The sequence below is a fragment of the Panicum virgatum genome, chromosome 9K (genome assembly GCF_016808335.1).
Source record: "Panicum virgatum strain AP13 chromosome 9K, P.virgatum_v5, whole genome shotgun sequence".
Classification (NCBI taxonomy): Eukaryota; Viridiplantae; Streptophyta; class Magnoliopsida; order Poales; family Poaceae; genus Panicum; species Panicum virgatum.
The window spans coordinates 25315868-25329728 of NC_053144.1; the positions used below are offsets into that span (position 1 = coordinate 25315868).

Here is a 13861-nt window from a genome sequence, read left to right on the forward strand (position 1 = left end):
TCAAGTATAGGAAGAGAGTGATGCTACACACTCCAACGCTACAAGCGAAACAAGCATCACTCGTGACATGATGTTTCAAGCATCACTAGTTTTTTTTTGAGATTATTCAAGCATCACTAGTGAAGCTATCCATTGTAGAAGGCCTAATCTCATCTCTACTCTTGCTTTCTTCACCATCCATGGGTTCCTCTGTTCATCCAGCGTTTTTTTAGAGCCTGTTCTCCCAGCGTTTAATTGGGCGTTAATAACGTTTTTTCGAACCTTGCCCTTAAACCCAAACCCTCACACGCCGCTCGGAACTTCCAGAACTTTCCGCCTCGCCATGGCGGCCACCGCCGCCGCCACGGCCCCCGAGGGATCCGCGCGCAGGAGGGCGGCGTACGCGAGGCCGGAGCTCGAGGCGCTCAGGGGCGCCCCGTCGGAGGAGGCGCAGGCGCGGCTGTGGACCGAGGTCCGCGCCGCCCTCGTCGCCGCCGGCTGCTCCGGCGAGTACGACGGGCTCCTCGCGGCTGAAGACGAGGAGCCTAGGAGCAGGAGGGGGAGCAAGGGGAGGAAGGCAGCGGGCGGGGGAGGCGCTGGGGCCGGGAGGAAGTGGGGCGAAGAGGCGGCGGCGGCGCCCCCGTTTTCTGGTAGGGTTCTTCTAAGGGAATCATCTCCGCAAAGTTAAATCATTATATGGCGTAAAGAGGTCCAATTTTTGTTTGATCTTGCGAGTTGTTGATTGCTTGTGTGATCCTTCGTGTAGGTGTGCCCGATATTGGTGCGTGGAGAAACGGGGATTTGGGGGTTTCTCACGAACACTGCTTGGAGGCTGGTGCTCGTGGCCCTGTTGTGGCTTATGGAGTGGTTGAAGAGCAGGGTGAAGATGTGGAGTATGAAGATGACAGCGATGATGACTATGAGGGCATTTTGAAGCCTGCATTTGCGGTGGACGGGGACCCCGATTTCGAGTCTGGAGAGCCTTTTGACGGTTTTGAGTATCTTCGGCGTGTCAGGTATCCCTTACATGTGGTATTCACAGTATTTACTCAGTATTATGAACTATGAAGCTGTAAAAGTTCTTTAATACTGTGTACCCATCTGTGCATCTTTTGCATTCTGTGGTCAACCTCACTAATGATTATTGGTAGAATGCTACAAGCCTCTCATTGCCTGATCCTAGCACCCTACCCTGGTTACTTGATGAGTCTATATATTTTTTTGGCTGCTGAAGGAACATTTTCTATGGTTGAGGGTCAAATAAGGGAATGTCTGTCAACCTCTCCTTAATTGATTTATCCTCCTTGGTTTCAACATTTTTAACTTATGAGAATTGCAGCATAGTTATATTTTTGTTATTAGCAAATCTCCATACTTTTTGACCAGGAAACAGTTTGTTTCGTATAAATAGGATCTCCCCAATCTACCAATTAGTACTGGCAGTTCATTTGTGTGAAGCTAGACTGGAAGCCAACAGTGTGTAGCCAAATAGAAAGAAGTACAGCATATTTCTTCCATGTTTATGTTTTTAGCCAGATAGCCAAACAAATTTTGTACAAATGTTCCAGTTACCTAAGTAAACAGTTAGCTTTCATAATACACATTAAAAACGTTTGGAATTTGCGAGTTCAAAATGAAATTATTTTGGACATCATGTTTACATATTTAGTTTTTCCAGTTACTGGCTTGTCCCTTCTCTTTTCTGCTCTACTGGTGAATGCTATATTTGGCTATCAATCTGTCATCCCTACAGCAGTTGTCTGAGCTACAAAATGTGGGGGATTTAGTGTATGGTATTCTATCCAAGTCATGAAACCATGATGTCTCCACTGTAATCTGCTAATTGGAACAGTCTAGCCCATCGAAACAAGAGGGTGTAAATATTTCAACATTTTCGTTAGATGGCACAGATCAAAACCTGGGTCAAATACTGATGTTATGTCTACAAGTTAGTGATAGTTTATGTTATTTATTAAGTTACAACTAGAACTGGAGATACTGACATATAAAATGATTCGTTTTTAGTGATGCCTTTATTTATGGGATGTGGATTATCCTGATCTCTTTTCTGGCATTATTTTCCTTGCTTCTTTTGCTTGCATTTTGGTTCTTGTGGTCTAAACATTTGTAAGTTGCAGTAATTGCAGTATGGTAAGACTTTGCGAGTAACTAGGTGATTGAGAACATTAAGTAGCCTGTTTACACAGCTCCCAAGAAATTGGAGTTTTCTTTCATGCTGTCATGGATTCCATCAAAACCAAATGAAAATATATGTACTGCAGTACTTGTTTCTTTCATATTGCTCTGGAACCTTGTACTGCAGTACTGTGGCATGCACAGGATTTGCTTTATTTGTCAATTTAGCTCATATATCACATATTCTGAAGCTGGAAAACACATTGTAGTATATATATATTTCCATATTAATTAAGTTCTGAAGCTCATATATCATATGCCTTCTGAAGATTTGTTTTTGTTTGATCATGTATGTGCATGATTCAGAGCAAAATTAGAGTAAAACCCTCCACTCTGGCCTGCTGATTCTGTCCAATGTACAGGCTTATCTATGCATATCAGAATAACAAAAAAAAATGAAAGCTCCATGTCAGATGTCACTCAATTGATATTTGAAAGTTATGTGAATCACTAGCAGAAATGCAATGTGTTATAAAGTTATGTTACTGTTTGTCGAACAGTTTGGCATTGGTCTGAAAAATGAAAACTTCAATCATCATTTTACAGGTGGGAGGCTAGGCAAATCCCTAGAGTGAAGGTAGCCAAGGTGGATTTGAGTGCAGCTAGAAAGGAGCAAACGCCTTATATGCCAGAAATTCCTGACATACCCAAGTACTCACCTGATTTGCGCGCATCAAAGCAATGGGAGGATGCATTTCTTACCCATTTTTCTGAGACCAGGCTGGTAATCTATCTTCTTTTTTTTTTGTTCAAACATTTAACTTTCCTTATGAAAAGTGCGAGCATCCTAAAACACGTTAACCATATGTTTGTGAAATGGTGTTTACTGAGTCATTAATGTTTTTTGCTATTTTCTGAGCCTTCAAATATATGAGTTACAAGATTAGTGCAATTACAAACATATCTGTGTTTCCCTTGTGTTTTTTCAGATTGCAAGAGCAAACATTTGCTTATATGTAACTTGGCATGATTTGTCTATTTTGTCACATGCATTCCCTTTATTTTTTTTCATGGTAGAATGAATGAGGATCCTTCATTCTTTGAGTGGAAAGTGTTGGAACAAGATTAATCTGAATGCATTGTTATGCTAGCAGCAGGCATTACTCTGTTTTGATGTGTTCCTTTCAGGCATTTTGTAACTAAGCAGTGTGCATTTGAATAAGTTATAACTTTTATCTGCAGAATGTAGTATAAATCTCATCAACCCAACAACTTTAGCACCACTTGTATGTTGGAATGCATGGAAGTATCTACTCAACCGCCACTGGAAATTAGATGCATGCAAAAGAGATTAACAACCACATTGGCACGTCGCACTGTTGCGTGAAATCATTGTTGCCCTTTATAACATTTTATTTCTAGGCATCTGCAGTGCTGTACAACTCCCCTAAAGGTCTTGGATATCAGCTTTGATGATCTAAACTTGATATTTGTATGATTAGGATTGTTTACCTTTGCATATTCTGCATAATTCTCTTTATAACATCAGCTATTTTCACCAGGTGTTCTCCGAGCATGTCAGCTCTGACGAACCATCTGTATCTGGTGGAATGAAAAACTACACAAAACCTGTAAGCAGCACGGAACCACAGATTGACCCAACACTGACAATGCTTTGCAACATGGATGCAGTTGCGATAGCTGCGACGCTAAGGAACTACATAGATATGATCCAGAGTTTGGACTCACTCTCAAGGAATAACTGCCTATGGCTCTTTGCACTCTGTGTAGCCGTAGATGCTCCCTTGGATGCAGAGACATGTGCCTCCCTAAGGTCCTTGCTGCGCAAGTGCGCAACCATCCTTGCCACAAAGTCAGAGATGGACGACGAGGTTGTAATGCTGAATATACTGATGGCAATATCTGGAAGGTATTTTGGACAGTATGAACATAGATGTGAGTAGGGGATTGTGATATCACCGTGGTAAAGCTGCATTTGTCGCTATGAGTTCTATTTGGCACAACAGGTTTGATGCTTTGAACAATTAATTAGAGCAAGAATATCTACGAAAGCTTTCCCTGGCCCTATTGTAATGGCTGATGTAGGAAAATGCATTTGAGATGGGCGCTGCGACTCCTGAAAGTTGGCATCTGCAGTGCTCGCCTGAGCTTATGGCTTGCAAAATATTTTACATATGGTTCATTTTATTTTTATTTTATTTTTGAGTTCGTGTTAGGGTTAGGTTTCCCCCTTTCGGGTGGACAGGATTTACCGTGTACCCGGTAATAAGCTGGACCATAGGTTCGGCTGGCAAGCACGGTAAAGGAACGCACAAGATGGATTTTGGCCAAATGCCTGCACACAAGCACTGTTGTACGCATCTTCTCCCACGTTCCGTCCGGTCGCACAAGGTTGCGCACCACCCCTGTTCGGTCCAGCAGGTTCCTGTATACTGGTTGTCCAGCGCGTTCGGGGTGACGGCGTCCTCCGCCACCACGGGGTCGTTGCCGATGCCGAGGGACGGGCTCGCCGGGCACTGCCGCATCAGCTGCGCCACGGAGGCGATGCGCTCGCGACCAAGGAGGAGCAGTGGGAGCGGCCGACGGAGTGCGCGCCGACCAGATCCTCGACGCCGAGGCCATGGGCGGCGAACCGGGCGGAAAGGGTGCCGAGAGCACCTGCCACTAGATGCTAAAAAGAAATTCAAGTGTCAACTCTCAACTTTTATGTGGCTTCGTTCAAATTCAGCAGGAAACTCTCGGCTGTTCTTTCAAGCTGGGAGGTGGATGAGTTTGGTACGAAGATTCGTGCGTTCTTTAGTTGCTCACTTAAAACGGTTCGTTCACCGGCAGAAATTTGGTTTGACATTTTTTTTCATTCCGGACATATAACCACCGCACTCCAACATTCACGGCCACAGCGGACTAAACTATGAATTAGCGTTTGTACCCCGCACGGCCGAGTCTGCTGCCACGTAGACCTTCACTGCATCCCTCCAGCTACCAAGTTCAGTTTAAAACGGGCCACGGCTGAATAGCCTGATATAGGTACTAAAGTAGCCTCACCCCAAAGAAAACCAAAGTGCAAGTTGCCAAAACTTGTGAACTGTTATCGGCAAAATCAAGCTGCGCAAGAAATGGAGGGAAGATCATACAAGCCATGACCACAAAGTCTCTCCAACTTCGGTTTCTCTGCTATTATATTTGCACCGCCTGCAGCAAGAACAGCATGCGTCGGAGTTCAGGCAGGCAGAGAGCTTAGCACCGGCATGGCGAGCAAGCGAGCGATGTCGCGGTCTCTCCTGGCCGCGATCGCGACGGCGGTGCTTATCCGCCGCGTCTGCTGCGCCGCCGATGCTCCGGCGGCGGCGCCGGCGAACCAGACGCGGCCCCCGGCGCTGTTCGTGTTCGGGGACTCCATCGTGGACCCGGGCAACAACAACGCCCTCACCACGCTGATCCGCTGCAACTTCCCGCCCTACGGCCAGGACTTCCCCGGCCACAACGCCACCGGCAGGTTCAGCAACGGCAGGGTCCCCAGCGACATCCTCGGTACGCACGCGAGCCGCACACGCACACGACATCCCGATCAGGGCGTGCCATTGATCGAAACCTTGTCGTCGTTCCGATGCAGCCAGCCGGCTGGGCATCAAGGAGTACTTGCCGGCGTACCTCGGCACGGAACTCAGCGACTTCGACCTCCTCACCGGCGTCAGCTTCGCCTCCGGCGGCTGCGGCTTCGACCCCCTCACCGCCGAGCTCGTGGTAATTAACCCAATCAATCCTCCGTTCCAAGAATGTAACTCCGGGCCTGCATGCAACTCCCGCCGCGTCCCGCATTTCTGATCGATTTCCCTGCCGTGTGGCCCGCCAGTCGGTGCTCACCATGGACAACCAGCTGGACCTGTTCAAGGAGTACAAGGGGAAGCTGGAGCGCGTCGCCGGCGCGCGGCGCGCGGCCGAGATCGTGGCGACGAGCGTCTACATGGTGGTCACCGGCACCGACGACCTCGCCAACACCTACTTCACGACGCCGTTCCGGCGGGACTACGACCTCGAGCCCTACATCGAGTTCGTCGTGGGGTGCGCCTCGGACTTCATCAAGAAGCTGTACGGGCATGGCGCGCGGCGGATCAACATCGCCGGCGCGCCGCCCATCGGGTGCGTGCCGTCGCAGCGGACCAACGCCGGCGGGCTCGACCGGGACTGCGTGCCCCTCTACAACCAGGCCTCCGTCGTGCTCAACGCGGCGCTGGAGAAGGAGATCAAGCGCCTCAACGGCAGCGCCGAGCTCCCGGGCTCCGTGCTCAAGTACATCGACCTCTACACGCCGCTGCTCGACATGATCCAGCGCCCCGCCGCCTACGGTGAGCCGCACCGCACCGACCCAAAATGCGAGTCGGCGACGACATTTCCTAACCGATCTCCGTGCTCCCAGGATTCGAGGTGACGAACAGAGGGTGCTGCGGAACGGGGGTGTTCGAGGTGACGCTCATGTGCAACCGCTACACGGCGCACGCGTGCAGGGACCCCAGCAAGTTCCTCTTCTGGGACACCTACCACCTCACCGAGAGAGGCTACGAGCTCCTCATGCAGCAGGTTATAAACCGGTACGGGCTCTGAAACGGATTTCATCATGACCGCAGCGGAGGTTTCGGTATACAATGACGGCGCAGTTTGTAGTTCAGAGGCTTTCGCTGAATCTTGGGTGTCCTGATCAAAGATGTGTGTGTTCTGATCCTGTAGTTGAACTGCAGCCAAAGCAATCAGCAGTTCATTATCATGTCCCCGGATTGTATTGTGGTAATATGCCAGCAGCAAATTGCTTATTTCTGTTGCAACAAGAAACTTGAACCTTCTGGTGCCAACAAATGTATCTGAGCAAAATCAGCAATGCTCAATTAAACGGTTACAACCATTCAAAATCCTACTCCTGGAGACAGTCGAATTCAAAGATGCATAAATCAGAACAGGCAACGGCAATTGACAACGTTGTCACTTGAGCTCACAAACTATTTGACAAATACATATGAACTCACACAAATTCTCTGCTCTTGCTTGATTCATTCCAACCCGATTTCAACCGACAAAAGGGAGAGAGAGAGAGAAACAATTCCCCCAAAATCCAGATTGATGATTAATGGGGACAGTACATCACTTCTGTAGACAAAAGGATATTGGTATAAATAAATACATAAAAAGGTCCATTTATTATGTGATATATACAAAACCATGGAATAAAGCACACTGGACACTTATGACATAAGGGTATATGACCGTCTAACACTAGTCTAAAATCTAACCTGGTAACCATGGTCTAAGATGCCAGCTAGGAGCTAGCTGGCCGACGAAATCCTTACCAAGGGGCTTCACACTATACACTACAGATGAAAGCAATACATTTGTTGGATCCTCAAAGAAGCTTATTCTGTGCCACAGCTTCACAAAGCTCCTCCTCATATCGTAAAACTCGAGGCGACGGTGCAGCTTTGGGTACAGGCCTTGGCAGTCCAGGTGGCACTGAGCGTCGGAGACGCTTTGAAGGAAAAGAAGTAGAAGACTCCTGGAAAAGAACTGCTGTAATTGGCTTCACATCAACCAGCTTAAGGCGTGAAAGGCGAGCAGCATGTTTTGGGGCCCGCGGGGTCCTTGGGGTGGAAACACACACATCCTTGCCATCGATTCTACTGAACATGCAATGTTATTGGAAGGGATTAGAGTGTTTTTGAGGAAACAAGAGATTAGAGTATTACATTAGTTAGCACTATCTGTAAAGCAAATAAAATGTAACTAACCTCAAGAAAGGCCAATGTTCCGTTGGAAGAGGGGTCTTGTTTAGGAGCAATTCCTGTCTGCTTCGATCTGGTGTAGTATAGTTGAAATGGTACTGCCTGGCCAGTTCAACCTGGATTGAATTAACCTTATAAGTGAGCTTGGCAATACAATTAAGGAGTAGAAAACTAGCTGAGCGTGCACAATAAACATGTAGAATATTGAACATGCAAATTAACTCAACAAATAGATTGTTGGGCATGCAAAAACAGTGACAGAGTTGAAAAGAATGTATCGATTCACAAGTACATTGTTCAAAGATTAGAAAAAAAAATTGAAGATACAAGTAGGTCATGTGGAAGTAGAACAATGACATTTTGAAACAGAAGAGCAAGCAAAATTTTTTGCAATAAAGTATACCATTATTGATCATTGTCAGTCAGGAGAGAATAAGGTAAGTGTACAAAAAGTAAGACTATCTATTTCCACAACTAGTTGACATCAGTTACTCTGCTTCGAAAACATGTCATGGTTTAATGAGGACTAAAACTTGTAAGGGAGCTAGGAAATGAGAAAAAGGTAACTTTATCCTACTTGACAAATAAGGATAGAACAACTGAAAGATGATACTTACTGCTTTTCGAATCCTTTTGGAAACATGGAAAACAGCCTTCAGTTGGTCATGGTGCAAGCAACACATGATCTTGATCTAAGCAAAAAAAAATGGAAATCAGGTTCACCACAAACATAATATAAACTGAAGTTAAAAGGTGGCCGTTTCAGTTCCATACCAGTAAATCAAGTGGAAGCGATTCAAGTCTTGAATCACCATCAAACTCAGCTGCATCAGGAGTCCTCGGAGTCTTCGGCAATATCAACCCTTTATTGCTACCAAACGGCTCAAAATTGAGTCTTGCGGGGGACAAAATTGGTGCAGTGCTTTCTAAGAGAACCTCAGCCTGTGGTGATATCTCCAGCTCATCTTTCGCATTCAACAGAATCCTTTTCTTCCCTATGTCCCTGCTGGTGCTCCTAGTATAACGAATCTGAGCCAGTGCACCAGGTTTCAAGTACTTGTTCTTTGCATGTTTCACTCGTTTCTTTTGCTTCAGAGTCACTGATCCAGATCCCATGGTGATTGCAGTTGACAATTAAATTGGAAGTGTCAGGTGTCGCAGAACTTCGATTCTTGTCCAATTTCATCTCTCAGCTACAGTACAAGGGAAGAGAAATAAAGAAATTAGGATAACAAAAAAAATTATCAGTTTCACAAAGCTTTTTAAGCAATTAATCACATTGCTGAAAAACACCTAGACTGAAAAATGATTGGTATTGACATGTGTATCCATCATTCAACATAGATGCAAGAAGACACTATTCTGGATAAAAAGATACAAGAATCAACATTTTTACCAAGTTTTATGCTATAAAATCCTACAATGTAGACTCGAGGGAATCAATGTTTGATATTATTTAATTATATTTGCTGATATCAACTTTAATAAATAGCTAAATAGATGTACGAGAACATGGTAATAAATTTCAACAAATGAGGGGTCAGATTATTTGAGGGATATGAGATGCCTGTTTGTTTCTTTAACTAAAGCTTATCAGAGGATTTCTTTTTCTATGGGGAGGGGCAGCCTCAGACACAACATAAAGGATATACCAAGGATCAACACCTTCCATTTTATACCGCCTCGCATACATGCACACAAAACTCAGATATATGAATGCAAAGACAAATGATAAAACATAGCCTGGCTGATTGACTAATGACTATTACATTACAAGAAGTAAAAGCTTTTAAAAGTGAGAATCGTATTGTAGCATCAAGAAACATTTAATCCAGCTAATAGTGGTACCCAGTACGGCTGATTCTATCAGTTTTACCAATTGGTAGTTATTGATGTAGCATGGATTAAATACTTGTCTACAATAATTGTTGTAGCATCGATTAAATGGTTAATCCCTGACAAATAGTAGTATTAAATAGGACCCAATCTCTGCCGATTGGTACAATCATTTTTGTAGCACAATTAAATGTGTAGTCTCTAGTGTACCAAATCTTAATTTTGAAAAGAAATCCTTAACTTGTGGAAAAGGCACCCAGTTACTTTGATTTATTAGCATCTACAGCAAGCATCGAGCACCTCAAATAGGTACCGGAGATAAAATTCACCCTGTTTTAAAAAACGTTTTAAAACTACGTTTAATCTTGATTAAACTCCAACTTTGGCCTAGCATTGCGTTTAATCACGGTGTCGTTTAATCACAAAAGACGTTTAATCAACATTTAATCACAAAAAACTATAAACCATAGGCTAGCGTTCACCTAGCGTCTAGCGTTTTTTAAAACCTTTAAATTCATGGGAGCTAATTTGGCCGCCGAAAGAAACGGTAGACCCCAAATCTACCACAGATCCGGGCGGCCAACAAAACATTAGGTTCCAACTCTAAGACATGAAACTCGCAGCCCCAGCATCTCCACGGCACCACAGAAGCGGCGGAAGCGACCGCCCTTATCGCGTGGCAGCAGATCTAGAAGGAGACGCGTCACGAAGCAGCACAAGCACCCGCACCCAATCCGCCCGGCAAACGAAATCACGGGTCAAGAGAGGTGGCGCTAGCAGGCATCCCAGCTCCCGGAGGACCGTTCGTCCCCGCCCCCCAATCCCCCCCCCCCCCCCGGCTCGGGCGGTGGCGCGAGAACGCACAAGAATCAAGCTAAAGACGCCGTATTTTGAGGGGGGAGGAGGAGCATAGGCGTTTACCTGGAACAGGGCAGGGCAGGCAGGTCAAGACCCAGCAGCTCCCATCACGCGCCAAGGGGGGAAGCCGCAAGCCGGGATGGGGGAACGGCGCGAGCTGGATGGTGGCTGCTCCCCCACACCGCCGGCGAGGACGAGGCCCGGAGGAGGAATCACGAATCAGCGGGGCGCCCGCGGCCGCACTCCCACGGGGCAACAAATTGCTCCCCCGCTTTAATGGCTGCGAGCGAAATCGGGAATCGAGGGGGGAGAGAGAGAGAGAGAGAGAGAGAGATGGGTGGGGTTTTTGTACGAGGGCGGGGGGTGGGGAGCGTGGGGCGAGTGGTGGTGGAGCCGTGGAGGGAAAACCGAAAATTTTCGGCGGGGCTTGGCGCCAAAACGAGCTCGGAGGTGCGGGGAGAGAGGACGCGGGGCCCACCCACCGGCAGAGTGGGGGCACGGGCGCGGCGGGAGGATCGCGGGGCGGGGCGCGGGCCGCCACCCGGACCCGGGCCGTACGTGCGCGGCGGGATCCCGATGGCGAGACGGACGCCTTCCAAAGCGCCGTCGTTTCTCACTGACCAGAGGGCCCCGCCTCGACGGCGTTGGTTCGGGCGTGAGAAGGGCGCGAGGTGGGCCCACGTGTGGCCCTCCTTCTCACAGGTGGGAGGTGGGAATGGCGGCCGCCGCGGCGGGCTCCGCGCGTGCAGGTGTCTGCGGCGCGGAAACCGCGGGGCCCACCAGCCTCGGGTCTCGGCGCGATCCGATTCTGCTAGAATCTCTCTGTCTCTCTCTCCGCGGTCGTCGTTGGGGTGGTTTCCGTCAGCGCGGGGCTTTCGGGACGGGTGTACCGTGTCGCCGGCCGGAGGCCGCATCGTGCCGAGGGGATGGGCGGACCGCGTGTGCCGACGGTTGGTTGCGCCCCGCGCGTGGACAGCGTGGTTGCGCCGGAGCGGGCCGGCCCAGCTACGACTCCATCCGGCGGGGCTGGCTACTCCGAATTACCGTGAGTGGCGTCGTCGGCAGTCGTACGACTACCTTTGACACTGCAAATGTATGCGGGTAGGAGCTCAGGATGTAAGTGGGTGACAGTTGATTGACTCAAATTGTGACTCAGTCTGCCCAGTTAATTATTTTTGATTTTAGGCTACCCCAATCTCTATCTCTAGAAAATTCTTATAAGCAAGAAAATCCCTTGGTGAATCCCTCAGCCACATGCGACTTCAGCCAGCCACCTGCGACCCTCCCGCGTTAGAGCAACTCCAACAATTTAGAAATATTGATTTGGCTAGATAAATTTGAATAAAGTGGGGTAAAAATATCTTCCAACAGAATCTTCATCCCCCTCCCCTCGCTATCAGCTTCGCCATCTCTCCCTCGCCCCTCGCTTTTTTATCCGATCAACAGAGCCTCGCCATCAGCTCTCGCACGCGGGGTCCCACCTCCCGCATCGTCCTGCCGCCCCTGCTGTTGCCGCCTCGCCCCGTCTGGCCGCCGCGGCGGAGGGTGCGGGCTGCGACGGCGGCGCCCCTCAGCGGCGGGCCCTTCAAATGCGGCGTTGAACGGTGGCGGCCTTCCCCTACTACCTCCTTGCGGCGCTCGAGGCCGGCAAGAACGTGCTCGTCGGCGCAGGTCTTCGCAGCACCGTCGCGGCGGCGGTGCTCCTCGCCGGCATCCTCGTCGCCTGCTGCTGCACCGAGAGGAAGAGCGCATCCAGCCTCGCGACGCCGCCCAACAGGGCTGGCTTCGCCGGCGGTCGCCGTCCCCGCGCTGCGCCACGCTGCTGGAGGGGGCTGCCTTGAGGGACCGCCGGGCGGGGTGGAGGGGAGCAGAGGATGCAAGGCCGGTGGAGAGGATGAGGAAGGAGGAAGAAGAGTATGACGTGTGGGACCCACGCGTTAGTGGGTGTGGAGGAGGAGAATTGAAGAAGCAGTTGCAATTTGGAGAGTGAGAAATAGAAAGTCTGTTAGAGTAAACCCCTTGATATGATGAGGAATCTGTTTAGAAAGCTAGATGGAGAGTCAAAAAGAAAGTAAAAAATAATTATTCTTTTAGAGATGCTCTTAGACCTGTGTTTGTGTCGTGTGATCGTAGCTAATCCTGCCGCCTGTCCAACGCCCACCCGCAAATCACGCCGCCTACCTGAGCCTGCTCGCCTAGCGCCCACGCATCCTCCGTCCACTCGCTCGCCTGCCCAGCGTCCGCGTACGCCACCTATAGATGGCCAAATGGGTTACACTTCTGACATGACACGGACCCTGTTTGAGCACAACACAGTTAGGTACGGCCTGACTAGGCCCGATAAGCTATCGTGTCGTGCTTGCCCACAGGCTGAGCCGGCGGCCAGGGCACGGCACGACATTGTTTTGATCGTGCCGAGCCGGCCCGTCAGCCCACCTAGCACGGCCACCCTAACCAGCCCATCGGGCACACTTCCATTCTGGCGCTGTTACCATCCTCCCCTACGCGCACGCCGGCTGCTCATCGCTAGCCAACCTCACCCGAGACCCGCACGTGCCAGCCTCTTCTCCTCTTCGGCGGGAAAAGAGGGGCTCCGAGCTCTGGCGCAGTGGCGGCCTGCCGAAGGGAGCAAAGGAGATATGGGGATTCGAGTTGAGGGGAGAGGTTTATGAGCTGTTAATGAGTCAAATCGTGCGTGCTTAAAAATGTGACGTGTTAGGGCCGGCAATGCATGCCGAAGGTGTGGCCTAAGCACAGCCCGACTCATCATATCAGGTTGGCACAACACAAGGTATATTGCTACACATCATCCGCCTCATAGATCGTCTCATGCAATACCGTATAGAATTTTTGGTGATGTGGAGGAGAGAGAGCAAGGTGAGAGAAATAGGTGGTTGCCTCGCGAAACAATTGTCTCATATGCTAAAATTTAGGAGTATGAGACTACTTCCCACCATTGTATGAGTTGTTGTTGCCATGCAACTCAAAATATTTCTTTATTTCATCAACAAATTAAGAGATGTGGTATAACTATGAGACAACTAAAAAGACAAATCATTCTAGAAGTTTGTCTAGTAGGTCGTCTCAAGATTACGTGTCACTGTATGTGTCTTAAGACGACACCAATATACTTGCCCTAAATTTATCAAGTCCAGGTCAAACTAGTGTTCTTTTAGTGACGGGTCTTAGCCGCCCATTGGGCCCGGCCCATATGGCCATCTAGTCCACCGTCGACCGTGTCTACGCCCGTGATCAATCTACTC

At 48.8% G+C, this 13861-nt stretch overlaps 3 protein-coding genes across 4 annotated transcripts; 2 read left to right on the top strand and 1 right to left on the bottom strand.

Annotated features, from left to right (window-relative positions):
- Positions 1-256: 256 nt before the first annotated feature.
- LOC120650959 (gem-associated protein 2-like) lies at positions 257-4267 on the top strand. The gene is made up of 4 exons (XM_039928273.1): positions 257-629; positions 746-995; positions 2722-2899; positions 3678-4267. The coding sequence occupies exons 1-4, from the start codon at positions 323-325 to the stop codon at positions 4077-4079; spliced, it is 1137 nt and encodes a 378-aa protein (XP_039784207.1). The 5' UTR covers positions 257-322; the 3' UTR covers positions 4080-4267.
- Positions 4268-4672: 405 nt separating this feature from the next.
- Positions 4673-6959, top strand: LOC120650960 (GDSL esterase/lipase EXL3-like). The gene is made up of 4 exons (XM_039928274.1): positions 4673-5667; positions 5750-5880; positions 5990-6482; positions 6554-6959. Exons 1-4 carry the CDS (start codon positions 5385-5387, stop codon positions 6736-6738), a joined length of 1092 nt encoding a protein of 363 aa, XP_039784208.1. The 5' UTR covers positions 4673-5384; the 3' UTR covers positions 6739-6959.
- Positions 6960-7276: 317 nt separating this feature from the next.
- Positions 7277-10911, bottom strand: LOC120650961 (F-box protein At4g35930-like). 2 transcript variants are annotated; one of them, XM_039928277.1, is made up of 5 exons: positions 10662-10911; positions 8679-9097; positions 8522-8596; positions 7911-8020; positions 7277-7799 (listed from the first exon to the last, which is right to left on the bottom strand). In XM_039928277.1, exons 2-5 carry the CDS (start codon positions 9018-9020, stop codon positions 7529-7531), a joined length of 798 nt encoding a protein of 265 aa, XP_039784211.1. In that variant the 5' UTR covers positions 9021-9097; positions 10662-10911; the 3' UTR covers positions 7277-7528. The 2 variants fall into 2 exon arrangements, with proteins under 2 accessions (XP_039784211.1, XP_039784209.1); XM_039928275.1 differs by having other exon boundaries at positions 7277-7802.
- Positions 10912-13861: the final 2950 nt, after the last annotated feature.